The sequence below is a fragment of the Theropithecus gelada genome, chromosome 12, assembly GCF_003255815.1.
Source record: "Theropithecus gelada isolate Dixy chromosome 12, Tgel_1.0, whole genome shotgun sequence".
NCBI lineage: Eukaryota > Metazoa > Chordata > Mammalia > Primates > Cercopithecidae > Theropithecus > Theropithecus gelada.
This window is the reverse complement of record NC_037680.1, coordinates 103,551,204-103,572,240: the sequence shown is the minus strand read 5'-3', so window position 1 is coordinate 103,572,240 and position 21,037 is coordinate 103,551,204. Positions and strand designations below refer to the sequence as shown.

Genomic DNA, 21,037 nt, shown 5'->3' with positions numbered 1-21,037 from the left:
ATCAGAATTCCTAGGTTTATAATTCTCAAACAAAATTATATGCAAATCACATCAAAAAGTATAAACAAATAATCAGCAGGACTTTGGCTTTCTGACAATTAATGAAGAGGAATGCATCACAAGAACATTAATAAAGTACTTAAATTACTTGCTGATTTAAGAACAAAGTACATCAATGAAGAAAACTAAAACCTGCACTTTGCCACTAAAGGTCAATGACAACATTCAATTCAATTCAAAAAACATTTGATATTGATAACTTCACACACACACACAAAAAACTTGAAAAGTACTGAAATTTTACAGCTTGATTGTAAAAAGAACCTTGATAGAGGCTTTCCAAAGTTGGACAGTGATTCTAAAAATTTACATGATGAGCTATGAAGAAAGCTCTTCTAAACTTTTAATAATAGAAACTTAATTTTGAGCCACCATGATGTTCTCTCTACGGAAATACTATTGCCAGATTATTTTCATATGAAAAAAGAGATCAAAAAGCATGCAGCAAAACCTGTGGGGGGAAATATTACAGAGATGTGTCAGGGAATTAATATATTATTTTTATGGATTTCATGTTTATAATATTTGTCAGCTCTTAAAATTTTATGAACTGTCTTTCCCTTTCTCATTTAAAATTTTTACTTTTTTGTGCAGTTTTGTACTTTTTTCCTAAGGAGAACCCACAAAACCAAACAAGCTTGAAGTCTGTAAAACTAAGATCAGCCTTTGACAAACATTCATCTTCCTCAATTCCTTGTCTTGGGGTCTTAACCCCCAACTCTGGATTAATCTCATCAAACAAGTGTAAAAAGAATAACCAATGAGAAAGTCATCCTTTATAACTCTCCCTAAAATAAACAATCCAGACAAGGATAACCACTGATCTATACAAAAACCATAAGACAAAAAGTTACTGGAAACAAGTTATCTGCATGGTGTCCAAGTGTCACCTCATATAGTACTTGCTAATTCCAAAGGGATAAAGGTGCCCTTATAATGGAGACTATCTTAACCAAGTAATTAAACTTATAATTCCTAACAGAGGAGCCACCTAGCATGTATGTCCTTCCTGATGTAATGCAACATGTATCATCCCTATGGAGTATTATTGCCAAAAAAGAGCCAGTTTAATCTGAATCTAATTAAGCCTTTAGACCTAACTTTCAGTTTCCAGAAAAGCAAGGGATAGAGGGACAAGTTAAACAAGCCCCAAAGGAAACAAGGAGATAAGTCTAGAGTGTGGGATATTCTAGAAAACATGAGATCTGATATCTTTAAAATGTCAATTTCATGGAAAAGTAAAAAGGTGGGAAGACCGTCTTAGAATACAAGAATAAATAAATATAATAATCAAAGGTAATATGTGAATTTTGGATCCTGGTTCTCCTTGGGCCACAACAACAGTTATTAAAGATATTTTGAACACTAGGAGAATCTGAACATGAACCAATTACTAAACAACATTAAAGAATTACTGTTAATTTTCCTTTGCATGACAACAGTAATGTGGTTTTGTAAAATTATAGTTTTATGTTTAAGAGATGCCTGCTAAAGTTTTTAGGGGTGAAGTTACTATGTTTACAACTTACTGTCAAATGGTGCATCAACTTTTCTTTATGTTTGAAAATTTATAAATTTATAAATATTTTTGAAAATAAAAAATTGAAACAAGTAGAAAAATAAATTGAAAATAAAATTTAAATTGAAAAATAAGTAAATTGAAAATCTGTATAATAAAAAATGGAAACAAGTAAAAAAACATATATATATTTATCTCATTTGATCAATTTAGCCAAAGAGTTTTTAGTTGGGTCAAAGTAATTTTATTCTTGTCAAATATTAGCAATGAAACAGTATCTAAAGCCTAGGGGGTAATGCTTTCAGCTGCCATGTTTTACCAAATACAGTGGATCCTTGAACAACATGGGTGTGAACTATGCAGGTCCACTTACATGAGGATTTTCTTCCACCTCTGCTACCCATGAGACAATAAGACCAACTCCTTCTGCTCTTCCTCCTCCTCCTCAAGATGAAGGTAATGAGGATAAAGACCTTTATAATGATCTACTTCCACTTAACAAATAGTGCATACATTTTCTCTTCCTTATGATGATCTAAAAAACATTTTATTTTCTCTAGCTTACTGTAACAATACAGTGCATAATACATATAACATACAAAATGTGTGTGTATGTTATCAGTAAAGCCTTACCAGTTTTTGGGTAGGTTGACTTAACCAGTCAACAGTAGGTTATTGATAGTTAAGTCTTTGGAGTGTCCAAAATTATACATGAATTTTCAACTACATGGGGGCTCAGCATTCCTAACCCCCAAGTTGTTCAGGGGTCAACTGTAATACCCCAGGGTCCAAATGCAGCCAAGGCTTGCTTATTTAGTGTTTAAGAGTGGCTTATGGGCATTTTTAGACTACTGTCATTAAGGATGAAAAAAGTCAGGTAGGAGCAAAGGGAAGTAGGGAGTGGAAGTCAAACAAACAAAATTAAATAACAGCTGATTTATTAATTTCAGAAAGAAAAAGAAATTAGGTATGATTCTATTTAGGAACAGTGTACACATCCAGAGATTTACTTCGTAATAAAAGGGGTGAGTACTTATTGTTTACAAAGAGGTCATTCACATATGACTCCTTAAAACTGACTTATTAAACAGAGAAGGTAAGTAATATCCCATTTCACAGGTGAGGAAAATGAGGCTCGGAAAGGCTATGTACCTTGCCCGAGATCCCACAGCCAGTATGTGAGCCTGGCCCCCTCACATTCAACCGCTCTCCTCTAGCACAGTTGCTGAGCGGCTCTTTTACTCTGGGTGATGTTCATGATTGTCCACTTCGGTTTTCTGTCTAGATGGCCTAAGTCTCAGGTGAGAACACACAGAGATCCACAATCTGGCTAGAAGGTAAAACCAGGCAACATATCCCCCTTCCTTCCATCAACAGAATCTTCGGGGTAGGAGGGGGGAAGGGACAGAAGCCCAGTCTAGGAAGGAGGCACCAGAGGTGGACTGCACACCTCCCTCCTTGGACGCCTCTTCAGACACTATCACCTATCAGGGTCCCATGAAGGAAAATGGAAAGCCACGTGTGAAGCAGAGCAACCTCTGAAGTAAGTACACACAGAGACTGTGAGAAGCAAAAGCACCACGTGAATGAGTGAGATTGCTTCACTCTGGCATCAAGTCCACACCCCTCATACTCCTCACAATGCCTATTTGGAGTGGCTTTCCTTCATAAAACTCTGTAACTGTAACCACGGAAATTACTAATTCTGTGGCTTTCATAAAACACAGAGGTCCACCAAATGTTTGCTTTGGCAGATTTTGTTTTCCTCCGAAAGGGCAGCCCATACAGTCCTGCAATAAAGCAAGCTTTGTTGTAAAGATTTACAGTGTTTTCCCAATGAAAATTCTAATTGACAACCATCAGGCAGATAACAATGCATTGCAAAGAGAGCTCCAGTTTCACCCATTCTTCCAAGATCTGTCTCAAAGCATTCACTGCTTAGGTTTCCTGGACCGGTGTTTAGTGTAGTCTTTATTTGGATACATGCATAAGTAGATGCTTGTATATTAGAAGTTTATCATTCAAAGCAGTCAAATCTTAAAAATCAAAAGACTTCAAGTTCAAAGACAGGAAATTTCATTTACTTCCCAAGCTCAGAATTACCGGTCCCTCCACACAGAATATGCATATGACATAAAAACGCAACCATGCCTTTTCCATGTAAGTTGGGGGGAACCCTAAAAAGTGAAATGCATAAAAAGCTCTTCAGAAATAGTTGCATAAGAATATCAAATGCACTGTTATTCAACGGATTCATCACAGGATAAAAGTTCAAACAGCAGAGGGAGTGATTTTCATATGAATGCTGGGTGTTGCCAGTCACATACAAGAGCCTATCATTGACACAGAGAACCAAGTCACATCAAGCAAGTCAGAGGAGCAGTGAGTGACAAGGTATAGAGAGGGCTGTTCAGATAAGGGACAGACATTACTGGACGCTTTTTCAAAGAAAACTTTGAAGATTTTGTTAGACTTTCTTCGTGGAACTGTCAGAAGTAGCAATACAATTGTAAATGAGTAGTACTCAGGGACCACATCACTGCCATTTATAGGCCAGCTGCCAGGGGCTGCCCGTGATGGGAAATTAGCATTAAAGAAGGACCCGGAGTTACCGGGCTGACACACAGCCCAATGAGAATACTCTCGAATAAGGTAAGACACCCAGTACAGTCACACAAATCAAAACCAAAATGAAAACTGTCTGTAAAGAACAGTAGCAAACAGAAATCTTCCTTCTTTCTGAACCTTCCTGAATCTCACCCTTCGTCAATATTCAGTCCCACAGTAAAAACAAATATCATGTATTTCCAGTTGCACAAGACAGATTAAGGAAAGTGAAGCTGGTGGAAGAGGTGGACAAATAACACAACTTATCCTCCTTTTTCTAAACAAAAAGCAGAGAAAGGAACCAAAGGAAGAAAGTGCAGCATGAATAGGCAAGAGCCCCAGACAGGAGTCAGGGGGCCTGAATCCTCACGAGGCTGGTGTCTACCACAAACTGTTTGTTGACAAGTCTCTTAACCTTCCGAATTTCCAAGTCCTTCTCTGTAAGGGAAAAAATTCATCTAGAGATCAGCAGTTCTGAAATTGCACTTCCTGGAGCTTTAGGGTTTTGTGGAGGTGCCTCCTCTGAGGAAGCCACAGCAACATGGGAGTACAGTGAAAGGGGTCCCATGCCACCTCTCAACCCAAAAGACTTCAGAGCTGATCCATTTCACATTTTGAGTGTCAAGTAAAGCCTTTTGTTTAAAAAGTTCTATTACCAAGACAACTGACAGCTAAAATGGCTTAAAAGCATTAGATCTGCCGGGAGCGGTGGCTCATGCCTATAATCTCAGCACTTTGGGAGGCCAAGGTGGGCGGATCACAAGGTCAAGAGATGGAGACCATCCTGGCCAACATGGTGAAACCCCGTCTCTACTAAAAATACAAAAATTAACTGGGCGTGGTGGTGGGAGCCTGTAATCCCAGCTACTTGGGAGGCTGAGGCGGGAGAATTGCTTGAACCGGGGAGGTGGAGGTTGCAGTGAGCTGAGATCACCCCACTGCACTCCAACCTGGGTAACAGAGTGAGACTCCATCTCAGAAACAGACCAAAAAAAAGCATTAGATCAACATATCTTATAGCTTTTAAATCTTTATAGTTATATGGTTTCTATGTGCTTCTTTGGAATATTGCTTTCAGAATTAACCAGCTGATTGGCCGGTTAATATTGATCCTCAAATCTGTATAACAGTTTCTCCTAGTCAAAAAACGAGGAATCTGCAACTCAGTTAGGACAAGTAACCTACAATTATACAGCTCAATAGTTAACAAGATTTAAACCCAGAAATGTCTGACCTTAAAACCATCAAGCTTGACTCTGTCCTAATAGATAAAGAATAAACCTCACTGTGGAAAACAAGTGGTTTCCTTGTTATTATTGCAATTTTTTTTCTCCATGGAACATCAGGTTCTTCAACTGTATTCCCTAAAAGAAAACACTTACCCTGGTGAGAATAAATGAATAGCCACAAGTTCGACCCAACAAGCAAATCTGTTCGGTACAGGAAAGCCCAAAATGTTGACAAAGCCTCCAGGGCAATAATGGTTGTTAAGAACTTTCAAAGCAAACAAAACTCCTAAAAGAGAATGAAGAACATGCAAATATTAACAATCCCAAAGTAGGAGTATCAACATTTACAAAGAAAGTCAATTAAAAGTGAAAATGATTATTCGATTACATCCAAACTTTTTGCTTTAAAACATACCCTATTCCTTAAAATCCTGCATTCGGTAAAAAGATAACGTTAAAGGCAGTCACGCCTTTGATGTTTCTAAATATAGAAGTTCATATTGGTGTTCAGTATGCTACTAAATACATAATACCTAACATGTGAATAAAATACTATCATTGGTATTAAATGCCAGTGAACTGTACACTATAAAATAGTGTACACTATAAAATAAAATAGTTATGCTATATAATTTTAACTCAATAAAAATACCAGTAATTTGTATTTTTCTAACCTCTATGGAAAAACATGTTGAAGGCAGGGCATATATTCTTTCTTCTCCCACAATTAGATGCATAAGGACACATCTTGGAAGGAAAGGGGAAGGATGTCAGGAAAAGCAGAAGGAAGGATTAGATTAGATTTCCTTGTTTCAGGACTTTTCTCTCTTCCCCTTCACATTCTAATATTTACAACACCTAATTTAAATCCTGCTGGAAATTTTGGTCCCATGAAATATCTGTAAAAAGGAACTAGTGACGAAGAAGGTGAGAGACAATGCATCATACAGCTAATACGCAGACTGGGTTCAAATCCCAGCTCCATCGCTTCCTAGCTGGGTAACCTTGTGCTAGTGACTTCACTTCTCTGGGTCTTGGCTTCCTCATCTATAAAATCAGGACAATCCCCCAACAGTCCACAGGTGGTCAGAAAAAAAAAATTAAAAATAAAAAAAGTAAAATAAAATCAAGGCCGGGCACAGTGGCTCACGTCTGTAATCCCAGCACTTCGGGAGGCCAAGGTGGGTGGATCACAAGGTCAAGAGATACAGACCATCCTGGCCAGCATGGTGAAACCCCGTCTCTACTAAAAATACAAAAATTTGCTGGGCATGGTGACACGTGCCTTGTAGTCCCACCTACTTGGGAGGCTGAGGCAGGAGAATCGCTTGAACCTGGGAGGCGGAGGTTGCTGTGAGCCGAGATCACGCCACTGCCCTCCAGCCTGGCACCAGAGCGAGACTGTCTCAAAAAAATAAAAAAATAATAAAATAAAATCAAGACAATCCCATCTCCACATGGATCTGCTGTATAAATTAAATTGGTTAGGTTATGCAGAGTGACTATCATGGCTCCTAAAACAGGGCCAGCATGCCATACCAGGGTGTAGTGCATTTATTAACAAAGTCATCCAGAGGCATATGCAGGACAGTTCTCCAGGTGGACTTGGACCTATGTAGTTCTCCCCCTCCTTTCTCGCTTGTCGTTCTCAAGAATAACTGTGGAAATGTGCTGGAAATTCAACACCCTGAGATAAAAGGGGGTTGGCTGAAACAGCCTAATCCACTCCCTAAATAGGATGTCTTTCAAAGCTTTGCCTAGTGATTCATGTGATTCCCAGGTTTGTACCTGGCTGCCTCTTCGGGGTTCCTTATCTGCATGAAAGGAGCACACAGAGTCAAGACTCCAACAGCCCTGGGCAGCTTTTTGAGCCTTGAAGGACGGGCTCACAATGAATCCTAGGCTCCTGTTGTCCCTTGCTGCCTAACTGTCAATACTAAATCTGCCTCATGTAACTTGTTGCAGATGAGTGTGCTCTGTCTCACCAGGTGCAGACAAGTTGGTAATCAGAGACAGCACATAGAGCCTACTTCACAAGCACAGTCATCTTTTTTGAGACCTCCCTATTACAGATACATCTGTGGGTCTTTCTGTGACCCTACCATATGGAGCTGGTGCATATTTCCAATACTATGTCTTCTACAAACCACCTCCCAGCAGGTCCTAGTGCAGACTGTCTAAGAGTGGATGATGCAGCATAATGTAAAATGGCAAAAACTAGTCCTTGCATGCTCCAGCCTCCTCTTCAAGATGCAAAGCATCAGCAGCCATTAACCACTTAGAATTTGGTTTCTCTCACCAACTAGGGACCCACACTTCATAAAATGACAGCAGCCACACCTCCCTTGCTTCCTTTATGCATGCAACCTCAAAATTTTGTCTCCCTTACCTGAGAAACCTACAGCACAGCTCCTTTTGAAGTCAGGTTCATCCATAAATTCGGCAACAGCAAATTGCAAGAGCAGGTATACCACTCCAGTAAGTATAGAAAATGTGGTGATAACAAAGGCAAACCATCTACTTCCCAGTCTTCTTTCTAGATGTATTCCTTTCCAGAGCATGGATGCCATATTGAAATACAAATGCCAATCATTAGCATGGTGAAGGGGAGAGAGCAGTAAACGCTGCCAGTCTTTTTGCTGGCAACACTTCTCCACACTAAGGCAGGAGCTGTACAGTGGCTTCTGAGGGTTCAAGAAGAACCAGATGTTGAGGGCCAAAGTTGCTAGGGTGACAGGTGGAATATTGTTGATCCCAACATTGAAGATTTGAGAAAGGAGTAGAATAAGCCCAGTATTTATCCCTCTTGATCTCCGTTGCATGGCCAGATATCAGGGAAATAGCTCAGCAATGGGAAGACGTGATCAGGTAGTCAGTTTTAGGTATCTAGGGAGATATATAGACAGCTGAACCTAAAACACAAAATGCATGTGAAAAACAATCAATTAAGAATCAGTGCACATATAAGACATACTCACTTCAAGACAAACTCCCTTAAGGTAAATGCTACTACTCATTCTAACAGAAATATTTACGTTCAACATCTTCTAGAGTAATATCTAGGATGCTGACTGACACCCTTCCTTCATTTTACATTCTAGAATAGAAATTTTATCCCAAATCCCAATGAATCAGTTAATGGACAGTTTTCTCTGACAAACACGTCACGAAATTAACTTGACTTCCTTATAAACAAACATGTAACCTCATGAAAAACCTACAAAGACAGTGTGCAAGCATTAAATGATTTCTACTCAGAATCCTAGCCAGGATTCTTTACCCCCTCCATTTTTTTCAAAGAAATATTTGATTTTGATATGTTAGAATGAGTTTGCTCCAAAGTTTTTAAACATCAACAAGCAAGTTTGAAGACACAAGCATACATTATTTTGAATCCCAATTTCCATGCTGCCAGATACCAATGGTCTGACATCTACTTTCACAACAACTTCAGCTTTTCGTTACCTCCTCTACAAGCCAAATCCTGGGTTGATACACAGTCCTTGGTTTTAAGAGGCTCACTTTCCACCGAGAAATAAACCAACAGCGGCCACATGATGTTCTAACTGCAGTGAGAGAGGGAACCCAGAGCACAGGCACAAACGCAGCCTGAGGTGGTATCTAACTATGAGAACTATGAGATCTAACATTAACCCCAAATCAAGGGTGATATTGTTGATCCCAACAATATGATTTGGGGTTAATGACAATGAGAAGTTCCATGGCTTACCAGCCCGCTTCTCCACCCCGCTGGACCTGGGCTGGCATTGTGACATGCTTTGGCTAACAGAATGTGGAGGAAGGGATACTACATGAGCTCCCAGCCTACACCTCAAGATGATTTATAGGCTTCTCTCTTGAAACCCTCTCAAGCAACCATGTGAACTTTAGGCCAGTGTGCTAATGAAAGAAAGGTACAGACTGCAGTCACCCTGAAGGTCCTTGCCACTGGTCAGCTACTTCTCCAGAGGTGAAGCTGTCTAGCTGACCACAGGTATACAAGTGAGTCCAGTTGAGCCCAGCCTAATTTGCTGACCCACAAAACAGTAAGCTAAATAAATGGTACTGGTTTACTTCACTGAGCTTTGGAGTGGTTTGTTATGCAACATTACAACTAATACAGAAGGTATTGCCTTTGGGGAGTGCTATGGTTTAGGTGTTTGTCCCTCCAAAACCTCATGTTGAATGAATGAACGAATGAATGTATTTATTTGTTTAGAGCCCGAATCTCACTCTGTAGTCCAGGCTGAAGTGCAATGGCATGATCTTGGCTCACTGCAACCTCCACCTCCTGGGTTCAAATGATTCTTATGCCTTAGCCTCCCGAGTAGCTGGGATTACACGCAGGTGCCACCATGCCCAGCTATTTTTAGTAGAGACTGCGTGTCACCATGTTGGTCAAGCTGGTCTTGAGCTCCTGACCTCAGGTGATATGTCTGCCTCAGCCTCCCAAAGTGCTGGGATTATAGGCAGGAGCCACTATGCCTGGCCTCATGTTGAAATCCGATCCCCAGTATTGGAGTAGAACCTAATGGGAGGTGTTTGGGTCATGGGGGAGTATCCCTCAAGAAAAGATGAATGCCCTCCCTGGGGTCAGGAGGTGAGTGAGTTCTCACTCTTATTAGTTCCTGCCAGCGCTGATTGTTAAAAGAGACTGGCACCTTCCCACTCCCTTGCTTCCTCTCTCACCACATGATCTCTGCACATGCTAGCTCCCCTTCACCTTTCACCACAAACGGAAGTGGCCTGAGGCCCCCACCAGATGCTCAATCTTGAACTTTAAGCCAGAAGAACTGTGAGTGAAATAGACCTCTTTTCTTTATAGATTACTCAGACTCAGGTATTTATAGCAACCCTAAACGGACTAAGACAGGGAGAAATTGGTTTATGCTCATGGGAAGAAGCTAGTAAGGGAAGAGGTGCAGGCAGAGACACAGATAAATAAAAAGGATGAAGTGCTTGGAGGCAAGAGCCTTTTCCTCTTAACAGAAAGAAAAGAAAAATAGGTGTAGCTATGGATATTAAATAGATTAGGTGCAAAATGTTGAAAAAGTTCTCATCTAATGGTTTCTGTTTTCTCTATGGAGATTAATTGGCCCCCAACCAAACAGGTAACTCACTCTTACACCCTAAGGACTCTAACTGCACACTGGACAATGCATGAGTATTAAAAAAAAAAAAAAAAAAAAAGGCAGGATTCTCCTATCTTCCACCTCTGTGACTTGGGGCAAATCATTTAAACTTTCTGAACTTCAACTTCTTCACTTTAAGAATCATAAAACCTCCTTCCCAGGATTACTGTAACATGCTTGGAACAAAAGAGCTGCAGAATAAACAGTAGCTACTACTTTCATTTCTATAAAGTAAACTTACTTATGTAAGAATTAATTCCTTTGCAAATGGTAACATCCTAAAAAGACTCAAATGTGTGTGTGCATACACACACACACACACATACAATTAGCCATATACCTACACAAGCATGCACACACACATTACTGGCACAACCCCATGTATTAGCACAACCCAAGTTTCTATCTTATTATTGTAGCTCTGTAGCATTCTTATGAACTAGAGAATTTAATGGAATTTAAACTGAAATGCTTCCAAATAACTCTGGATAAATGATCTATATTTTTCACATTAGAACTCAAGTCAATTTTCAAATCTTTTCCTACTGTGACTTTTTTGTAATTCTCCTAAATTTATCAACATGTGTGTACACGTGTGCACACATACACATAAATATGTATATTATATATATCAAACATTATTACCTTTAATAGGAACAATGAAAAAACTGGCCTTGATTATTGATCAGTAAATAATCAGCTTACAAGAAATCACAAAATAAACCCTTCAATATCATTGCCAAGAGTGTCTTATGATGCTGGGCTTTATGTAGCAGAAAATCAAAACTACATCTTTGCTCAAGAAAAACTTGCCCCTCAATTACAATCATTAGTAATGAAGAATATAGATAAAAGGACAGAATTCCCAGTCTTACTTTACACTGTGTCCCAGGCTCTGATTGCACTTTCCTAAGTTACTTCTGGCCAGATGAAAAGGTGTCTTTGTGTCTGCATCCCTTCGCACCTCCCAGCTCTCCACTGTTGACTGCTCCTGCTTCCACGGGACTCCTTGCTTTCCTAAGGCTTCACTCCTCCTTCCAACCCGTTTCTCTGCTGTTCGCTTCTCCTCTATCCCTACTGTCCCCTGCACACACTAAAGGGCTTCCACTTTCATGATTTTTGTAATTCTTTTTATCAGGATGATGCCCAAATTTCTATTTTTCAGCTTTGATTTCTCAGCAGGTTCCAGGGACATAATCTTAGAGGAAAATACAGTTTGCCTGCTGCCTTCGTTTCTGAAAACTGAATTATCCTTTCTCACAGAACAATGATTCAGCCATTCCTTCTTTCACTCATGTATTTAATAAATATTTATCAAGTGCCATATGCGTGCCAGTCCCTGTGCCAGGCACTGGAGGTACAGCAAATAACAAAACACTTATATTCCCAGCCTTTAAATGGCCTACTTATACTTGTTGAAGGAATAAAAATATTGTCCACAGGAAATCAAAAGAGAAGTAAAATTGTGTGGCTCTACTTCTCCATAAATGCATACTTAATGCCAAAGGAGATATAACCATAGCCAATGTGAGAAGTGCATATCTCTTGGGCTCCACCTTTGTAAACAAAGGCCATTAGAGTCCCAGTGTAGGTAGAACATACGTTTTGAGTCTTAAGTAGTAGGAAAGACAAATCAGTCCTAGTTCATAACAACTGTAGAGCAGTTTCCTTCCTAATCAGTTACCAGGTCAGCCATCCAAGGTGAGGGATGCAGCCTGTCAAAAGACAACTTAGAAAATCCAACTTAACCATGTAAAGATCAAATCTGTAACCTGACCTTGTGGGCCAGAGAGGCACGGTTCTAGGAACACCAAGGAAGACCGATCACAGTAAGTGAGCACTGACTATAAAATGAATATTGTTAATGTTTTGACTATCAAATACATAGAAATTTTTAGAGTGCTGCGCTATCTGAAAGACCACAGAGGCATCATCAGTTATAGCAACTTACCTGTGAACTGAAAACCTGTAAAATCTGTTGGGTTTTAGAAACGGTTTATGTATTATAACTTGTATCCAGACCACAAGCCAGTTACCAGAGTTCAAGAAAGAACAGTCCCTGTGCTCCCTTACCTTACAAACACACCCTCCCCACCAGACTCTACATACCCCAAGCTGAACACTGGACTGTCCCTTCCAAATCAGCTCCTCCTCTCATGCTCTCCACCTCAAGACACGGGATTTCCACCTATCCAGTTGTTCAAGCCAAAGACGTAGAAAGGTCCTTGACATGTCCTTTGACCTTAACCTTATCACCCTGCTACCCCCAAATCCTATCCATCAAGTTTTATTAATTCTTCTAAACAGTTTTTTATCAATCTACTTCTTTCTAGTTCTAGGGCCACTACTTTAGTCTGGGTCACCATCATAGCTTGCCTGATTACCATAAAATCCAACCAACTGAATCCTCTGCTTCTCCTCTGATACCCACTATTTTCCACCACTGCTTAGCATAATCTTGTATAAAACTGAAGTTGGACTCCCCAGTAGTAAGCCTTTGATGGCTTGTCATCACAGCAAGAATAAGTTCAAACTCTTTCCCATAACTATATGCTTATATCACCAGTTCCCTGCCCACCACACAGGTGGTCTCATCTCAAGCTGGTCTCTGCATCAGTCGCTATGCTCCAGTCGCATGGGTGCTACCAAATCAGTAGCTCCAGGATTACAGTATAAACAGCCAAGGGCAGGAATAACCTTATCCGTTTTGATCACCAACAGTACTCAGAGCCACCATAGGATCACCACAAATACACAGTGACAGGCATACGGTCCATGCTTAGTAAATGCACTTGTCCCTGGGTATCCATGGAAGATTGGTTCCAGAACCTCCAACAGATACCAAAATCGATGGATGCTCAAGTCCCTTATATAAAACAGTGTAGTATTTGCATATAACCTATGCACACCCTCCCATATACTTTGAATAATCTCTAGGTAACTTATAATACCTAATACAACATAAATGCTATGCAAATAGTTGTTTTATTGTATTGTTAGGGAATAATGACAAGAAAAAAAAAGTCTGTACATGTTCAGCACCAATGCAATCATCCATTTCCCACCCCACACCTGCCAAAAATTTTCAATCTGTAGTTGGTTGAATCCATGGATACAGAATCCAAGGATATGGAGGGCCAATTGTATTTCTCAAATGACTCAAGATTAGTGTATTTTGTTAATGTGTCTACATTATATGATAAATGAAACTGATTAAGAAGGTCTGAATACCTACGATACGTTCATCTTTAAGTATGTTTCCTGCAATTTTACAACTTTTCCCAGAGCACTGAACATATTATTCCACTTAGCATTTTTAGGTCCATGACAGTATTTATAACGCTAATCTCAACATTACAGAAATAAATCTCTGATCCACTTAAAATGTATTGATAAGTTGCTTTGCCAGAACTATTTGACCAAAAAAAAGCATTTTAATTATGTAATAATACAGACTAGACAGTACTATATCAAGGTTATGGCAGAGAGAAATGGAAGGTTTCTTGCAATATTGATAGGAAAATTAGCCATATTTACTTTTAATGAGAAATTAAAAATTAAACAGGTATGTAATAAGAAAGACTAAGCAGCTAGAACAAACAAAAGAAACTGAATTCATAACTTGGGAAACCAATGTGTCTCAAGGGGGAGAGAAAGGAGTAAAAAGGGAAAAGAAACTAATTACAGTGATTTTCAATTCTACTTACAAAGCAGAAAATATTTCATCATTATCATTTACTAAGGCAGTATATATCTCAATTTCCAGATTTAAATGTTCAATAAGAATTGAGACCATTAAATTGCAAGAATATATACCAGTTATAAATTCTATTCCCAATTTGGTGTCTGCTACCAACAAAATTAATTTCACAAGAAAGACAGGAACTACAGAGTCTTAATGGGAGTAATCAAATGCTGTTCTGAAGATTGAGACTTCCATATTACTAAAAGTATAACAAATTCCAAAATTATTCACCAAAATATTCTTAAATTGTATGTTTTTCCCCCCTTGAAGATTCAAGAAAAGTCTGTCACTATATAATTGAGATATATTAATGCTATATCATGAGCACTACTTTCATGCCTTTGGTAAGTTTCATTTAACAGTTTTGAATATTTGAAGTATATGCTCTAAGAAATAGGGGAAAATTTAGGTTTGTTCAAGTCATTTGGCAAGAGTCCTCTTATCACTCAAACTCAGTACTTTGCTAATACCTGACCTTCCAGATGCTTAACCCATTTATGCTGGAGGTTGCAATTTTTTGTGTGTGAAAAACTAGACCTTGGCGATGACCTTGAACAGTAGGATATAAATAACTCCCATAAGCTTAGCATTCCAATAATGGAACACTAGGCATAACTGGGATTTAGCATTCATCTTTAAAAGCTGAAATATAACTCGCATACCATAAAATTCAATCTTAAAGAGCACAATTCAGTGTGTGTTTTTTTTTAGTATATTCACGAGGTTGTGCGTATCTAGTTCTAGAATTTTCATGACTTCAAAGAGAGACCCCATACCCATTAGCAGTCACTCACTCACTTCCCACCTAGTGCCTGGCAACAATTAATCTTTAATACTTTCTGTCCCTATGAATTTGCCCATTCTGGACATTTCATATAAATGAAGTCACACAACACATGGCCTTTTGTATTTGGCTTCTTTCCCTTAGCATAATGGTTTCATAGTTCATCCATGTTGTAGCAACTATCAATACTTTGTTTCTTTTTATGGTCAAATAGTATTTCATTGTATGATTATACCATATTTTGTTCATCCATTCATCAGCTGATGGACATTTGTTTCCACTTTTTGGCTCTAATGAATAATGCTGCTAGAAACATTCATGTACAATTTTTATGAACATATGTTTTCAGTTCTCTGGGGTATATACCTAAGAGTGAAATTGCTGGCTCATATGGTGACTATATGCTTAACTTTCTGAGTAACTGCAAAATTGTTTTCCAAATTTCTATACCATTTACATTCCCTTCAGCACTGTACAACGGTTCCAGTTTCACCACATCCTCAACAATGCTTGTATTTATCCATCTTTTTTTTTACTGTAGCCATCCTGGTGGATGTGAAGTAATACCGATTTTCATTTCCCTAAAGACTCATGATACTGAGAAAATGCTTAGATTTTCATTGCTTAAAATACAATACAAACACACACATGTTCACAGGCACACACACAAGCACACATGTACCCAAACACACACACACATACACACTCACTCACGCTTTCTACAGAAAATTATTTAACAAGCTCAGGTCAAGAGAAATCTTCAGAAAGAAAGGTGAAACCACAAAGAAACTGTCCTGGTTAAACCACAAAGACTGCAGCTCTACCATTGCCCTGTGATATAATATGTTGGAAAGGAATGCGAATGTACTCCAATGGCAAGATATTGCTTAGGCCAACACATTTGACTACAAATTCTGTGCAATTATTTAGAAAAAAAAAAGGTTAGTGTGTTTTATTAATGCAAACAAAGCAAAAATGCTATGAAAATAGCAAATTATTTACACTAAACATAAAAACTTCCTCTGCTTTTTTAATTACAAGAGCTAGACAGCAAATTTGTGCATCACAAATAGTGCATTAATGTGGTCAAAATACACACACACACTAGATGCAGTTTTTCTCACTTATTTTGTTTCATTACAGTCATCTTTCTCTGTGAATAAACTGAACTGGAGCTTTTCTTCCAACCCTTGTAACTCTCTCAGGTATCTTATTCATTCACGGCTTTTCTAGTCCAAATTTATGAAATTGTTTGCTCCACTTGTTACTGTTACTATAGAGCCAATGGATGAGAACATTTTAGTCCAAGATAATAACAATAAAATTCTTTGTTCTTCCAATAAAACTACTTAGCATAATTTTATTTTTCTTAAAAGCTTTAGTTTCCTTAGGTTCCAAGAGAATCCAGTCACAAAATGCAGATTTTCAAGACAGTTTTGAAAATAAGAAAATGGTATAATATATATTTGCATTTAGTGAAAAACAAGAACTGAATACTCACAAAGTAATCTGTTTTCTCTTTTCAAATACATGAATGCATTTTGAAAAGCTTTGCTATATGCAAAACATAGTTGTTTAAATAACATGTAAATTGTGCTTTTAAAATGTAATATTTAAATATTTAACATAATAGCAGATGGTATAGCTTCACATCATTACACCATGTTCAATTTACCAGAATGCATATTCTACCTGAGTTGATTAGTAAATAGGGAGTCCTGGGGGTATAGTATGAAACCTTAGTTAGACAGCATAATTACTTGATGACTAGTTGCACATAAATGACATTTTTTTTCTGGCTATCTAATCTGTTAAATGGCTTCCAGAGCTACATTAATGATAAAATCAGAGGGAATTAGAGTAGGGACCTCTGTTTCCTTCCTTCACATTAATGGCAGAGATACAAAGAAATGAAGACAATCAAATGAATGAAAACTGACTTCATGAATAAAAAATAAAAACTGGAATCAAATTACATTAGGATGGTAATGGGAATCTCGTCTTTATGACGACTGTGACACTCTCTCAATAATTATATTTCAGTATCTATTCATGGAAATATCTACAACTTAGACTCCATTCCAGAAGCAACTGGGAAGCAAGAGCATTTCCTCCTTTTGAAGCCTACTGAGATCTTTAATATGACGGTTCTCCAACTTCACACCCTCCATTGTTTCAGCCATATTAAGAAACCATCTCACCCAGCTGAACACAACGATTCGACTATCTCTCTAATGACAGCTGCCTATATCTTTCTGACTTTAATTTATCCAACTTAGAGGGTTTTTTTGCTTTTTAGGGACAGAGTCTCATTCTGCTGCCAGGCTAGAGTGCAGTGGTGCAATCATAGCTCACAGCAGCCTTGAATTCCTAGGCTCAAGTGGTCCTCCCACAGCAGCCTCCCGAGCTGGGACTACAAGCAAGTGTCACCACATCCAGCTATTTTTTTTATATATGTATTTTTTGTAGAGATGGGGTCTTGCTGTATTGTCCAGGCTGCTCTTGAGCTCCTTGCTTCAAGCAATCCTCCCACTTTGGCCTCCCAAAGTATTGAGATTACAAGTGTGAGCCACCACACCCAAGCTCAAACCTAGAGTTCTTAAGACATAAAAGCTCCTCCTTCCTTTTTTCCTTCATACACCATCTCCCCAGATGAACACGAATACAAAATTTCTGATCCCTTAGTGGGATAATGTTCAGATGTGCTTTATAATAGCCTGCCTTTAGTATCAATGCCACCCATATGGAAGGCATGTATAGGCAAAATATGTAACCTCTGAGGAGCTGGGATTTAAGACCACTAAATGGACATATGAAGAATGTTCTAGACAGATAAGCTGTTAATAAGAACATGTGTTACATGCTGAAAGATCTCAACAGAAATCAGGCCTTTATCACCTTACACTCTTCCCCTAGTCTACTTACACAGTACCTGACTCAACTTGCTTAAAATCCAATTTCACCATGTTGTACCCCCACCTCAATCCACCCAATGGCTTTCTATATTCATGGTTAAAACACTGCACAGTGTCTCAGGTAGTGATACTCTTTATGGAAAAAATATCTTTAAGCAGATTTTTAAAAAACGATGAATAGTGTCATAATTAATGGAATGGACTCTGGAGTCAAATGAGTTAGGTTCAAATCCTGCTTAATTACTTGGGAGCTACATGACATTAGGTAAGTGTTTTTGTTTTTGTTTTTGTTTTTTTGAAACAGTCCCACTCTGTCACCCAGATTGGTGTGCAGTGGTACAATGTTGGCTCACTGCAATCTCCGCCTCCCAGGTTTAAGCAATTATCCTGCCTCAGCCTCCTGAGTAGCTGGGATTACAGGCGCATGCCAGCAGACCCAGCTAATTTTTGTATTTTTTAGTAGAGACAGGGTTTTGCCGTGTTGGCCAGTCTGGTTTTGAACTCCTAACCTTGGGTGATCCACCCGCCTCAGCCTCCTAAAGTGCTGGGATTACAGGTGTGAGCCACCACACCCGGCCCTTAGGTTAAGTTCTTAATCAATCTCTACCTCAGTCTCCTCATTTATAAAACAGATATTAAGTAATAATAAGGAACACCTCATAGAGTTGTTGATGAGTAATATAGGTAAAACACTTAGAATAATGCCTGAAACATAAGTACTACATAAGTATTAGCAGATATTAAATATTTATCAACATTATCTGATCAACTTCAAGCTATTCATCCCAGGAATCAAGGTCTTATAATATTTACATACCTCCCAATACCTTTTATGCAATTATAGTTTAAAAGTAATCATATATAATTTGCTTCATTTCACTTAATTCTCACAATCCTGTGCAGGCGAAATTAGTTCCACCTTATCTACTAGCTGGTCTACCCACCGCCTGCCAAGAAAAATCACTTAACTGTCCAGTTGCCCATTCTAAAACACGCTCCATAGAGTTGCCCACGTGAGATGTACATCCATGGAGCTTCAGCCCTTCAGACTTTTTGGGGATGTTGAAATTTCAGGCCTGCACTTTCTCTGTCCAAGGTGCTTAATAAGCAAGGCCATTCCCACAGATGGGCCGTCACATGGACTCTCTCACCACAAGAGGTGACGAAAGTGAATTTCTCGCGCCTCCCACAGATTACATCTTGTGCTCAATTTAGTGAAAGTCCTTCCAGCAGTTTTGGTGTGAAACCATGAAAGACAGAAAGAAATTCCACTTTTTTATTACACAGATAAAGAAACCAAGGTGATGATGCCCAGAAGCTGGAGTGTAAGGACTCAAAGTCAGCTCTTCCCACCGGACAGTGCTGCTCCACCATGAAGCCCTGCAGTTTCCTGACTCCCAGCTGTGACCCTTCTGGGGGCCCCTATGCCTGTGAGCAGCCCCAGCAGGCTGGCCTGCCTCAAGAAAGCCAAGTTCCACATTCTGCACTTCCACAGCATGTAACAGATGCCTCAAATGGCTATAAGTAGTTAAACAAAAATCTTATAAAATTCTAGGCTGTGATCTAGAGGCATGCCAGGAAATAGTTCAATGTTCTGCTTTATGGCCAATATTTTTTAACTTAAGCCACTAGACCAGGAACCTTTAGAAGAGATGTCAGTGACTCTTCTTTCACATAAATGCTTCCTGGAGGATAAGCTGAAGTTTGAATGTTTTAAAAGTACTAAATGGGCCAGGCGCAGTGGCTCATGCCTGTAATCCCAGCACTTTGGGAGGCAGAGGCGGCTGGATCACGAGGTCAGGGGTTTGAGACCAGTCTGGTCAATGTGGTGAAACTCCGTCTTTATTAAAAATACAAAAATTAGCCGGGTGTGGTGACACGAGCCTGTTGTCCCAGCTACTTGGGAGGCTGAGGCAGCAGAATGGCATGAACCCAGGAGGCGGAGCTTGCAGTGAGGGGAGATCATGCCACTGCACTCCAGCCTGGGTGACAGAGCGAGACTCCATCTCAAAAAAAAAAAAAAAAAAAAAAAGTACTAAATGGGACCAAAACAATGCTTCATTTTAGCTCAACCTCCATCTGTAATATGCAGTGTAAAATTTAATTAGAAGTGAATAATGAGAAAAGAAAATCTGCAGGCTTGGCTCAGTGGCTCTTGCCTATAATCCCAGCATTTTGTAAGGCCAATTTAGGAGGATTGCTTGGGGCCAGGAATTCAAGACCAGCCTGGGAAACATAGCAAGACCTCATCTCTACAAAATAAAATAAAATAAAAAAATAAAAAATTAGCCAGGTACAGTGGCACACACCTATAATCGTAGGTACTTAGGAGGCTGAGGCAGGAGGATCACTTGAGCCTAGGACTTTGAGGCTGTGGTGAGCTATCACAGTGGGCAACAGAGTGAGACCCTGTCTCTAAAAATAAGATTAATTAAATGTAAAAAATAAGATCTTACTGAAAGAGACAAGGTAGAGCAATAAATTTTGACTTAGATATTGTTTCTGGCAATTGTCTTAGTTCAGGCTGCTATAACTAAGTACCCTAGACAGGAGGATTATAAACAACAGAAATTTATTTCTCACAGTTCTGCCCGTTGCAAGTGTGACATCAGGGTATAAGAACGGTTAGGTTCTGTTGAGGGCCCTCTTATGGGTTGTGAACTGTTTTTCCATTATATACTCACATGGTAGAAGGAGAGCAAGAGAGCTCTCTGGCGTCCCTTTCATAAGGACTCTAATCCAATTCATGAGGGGTCCACCTTCATGACCTAATAACCTGCCAAAGGCTCCACCACATCCTTGTACCATCACTTTAGGTATTCTAGAGTCACCAGAATTTCTGGAGCCATTGCACACAGACATTTTTATAAAATTTATTTTTGTAAACACAAAAATTACTGTGGCAAAACTAAGGTGGCAGCTATAAAAATGGAAGCTTAAATTAACTATGGGAAAGTGATTTCAAATGATACTATCATCTATTCTAAGCCACAGAAATGCAGGTCCAAGGCAATAATAGAATCGCCAAAAGAAACTGGCAAGTCAG

At 39.1% G+C, this 21,037-nt stretch overlaps 1 protein-coding gene across 2 annotated transcripts in view; it reads right to left on the bottom strand.

Moving 5' to 3' along the window:
• Positions 1–21,037, bottom strand: part of RHBDD1 (rhomboid domain containing 1) — a 160,449-nt gene that overhangs the window by 122,831 nt on the left and 16,581 nt on the right. For both annotated transcript variants that reach the window (XM_025405173.1, XM_025405174.1), the window contains 2 exons: positions 7,805–8,327; positions 5,569–5,701 (listed from right to left, as the gene is read on the bottom strand). In XM_025405173.1, the coding sequence (XP_025260958.1) occupies positions 5,569–5,701; positions 7,805–8,237 (566 nt within the window). In that variant the 5' untranslated portion in view covers positions 8,238–8,327. The remainder of the gene's footprint in view (positions 1–5,568; positions 5,702–7,804; positions 8,328–21,037) is intronic.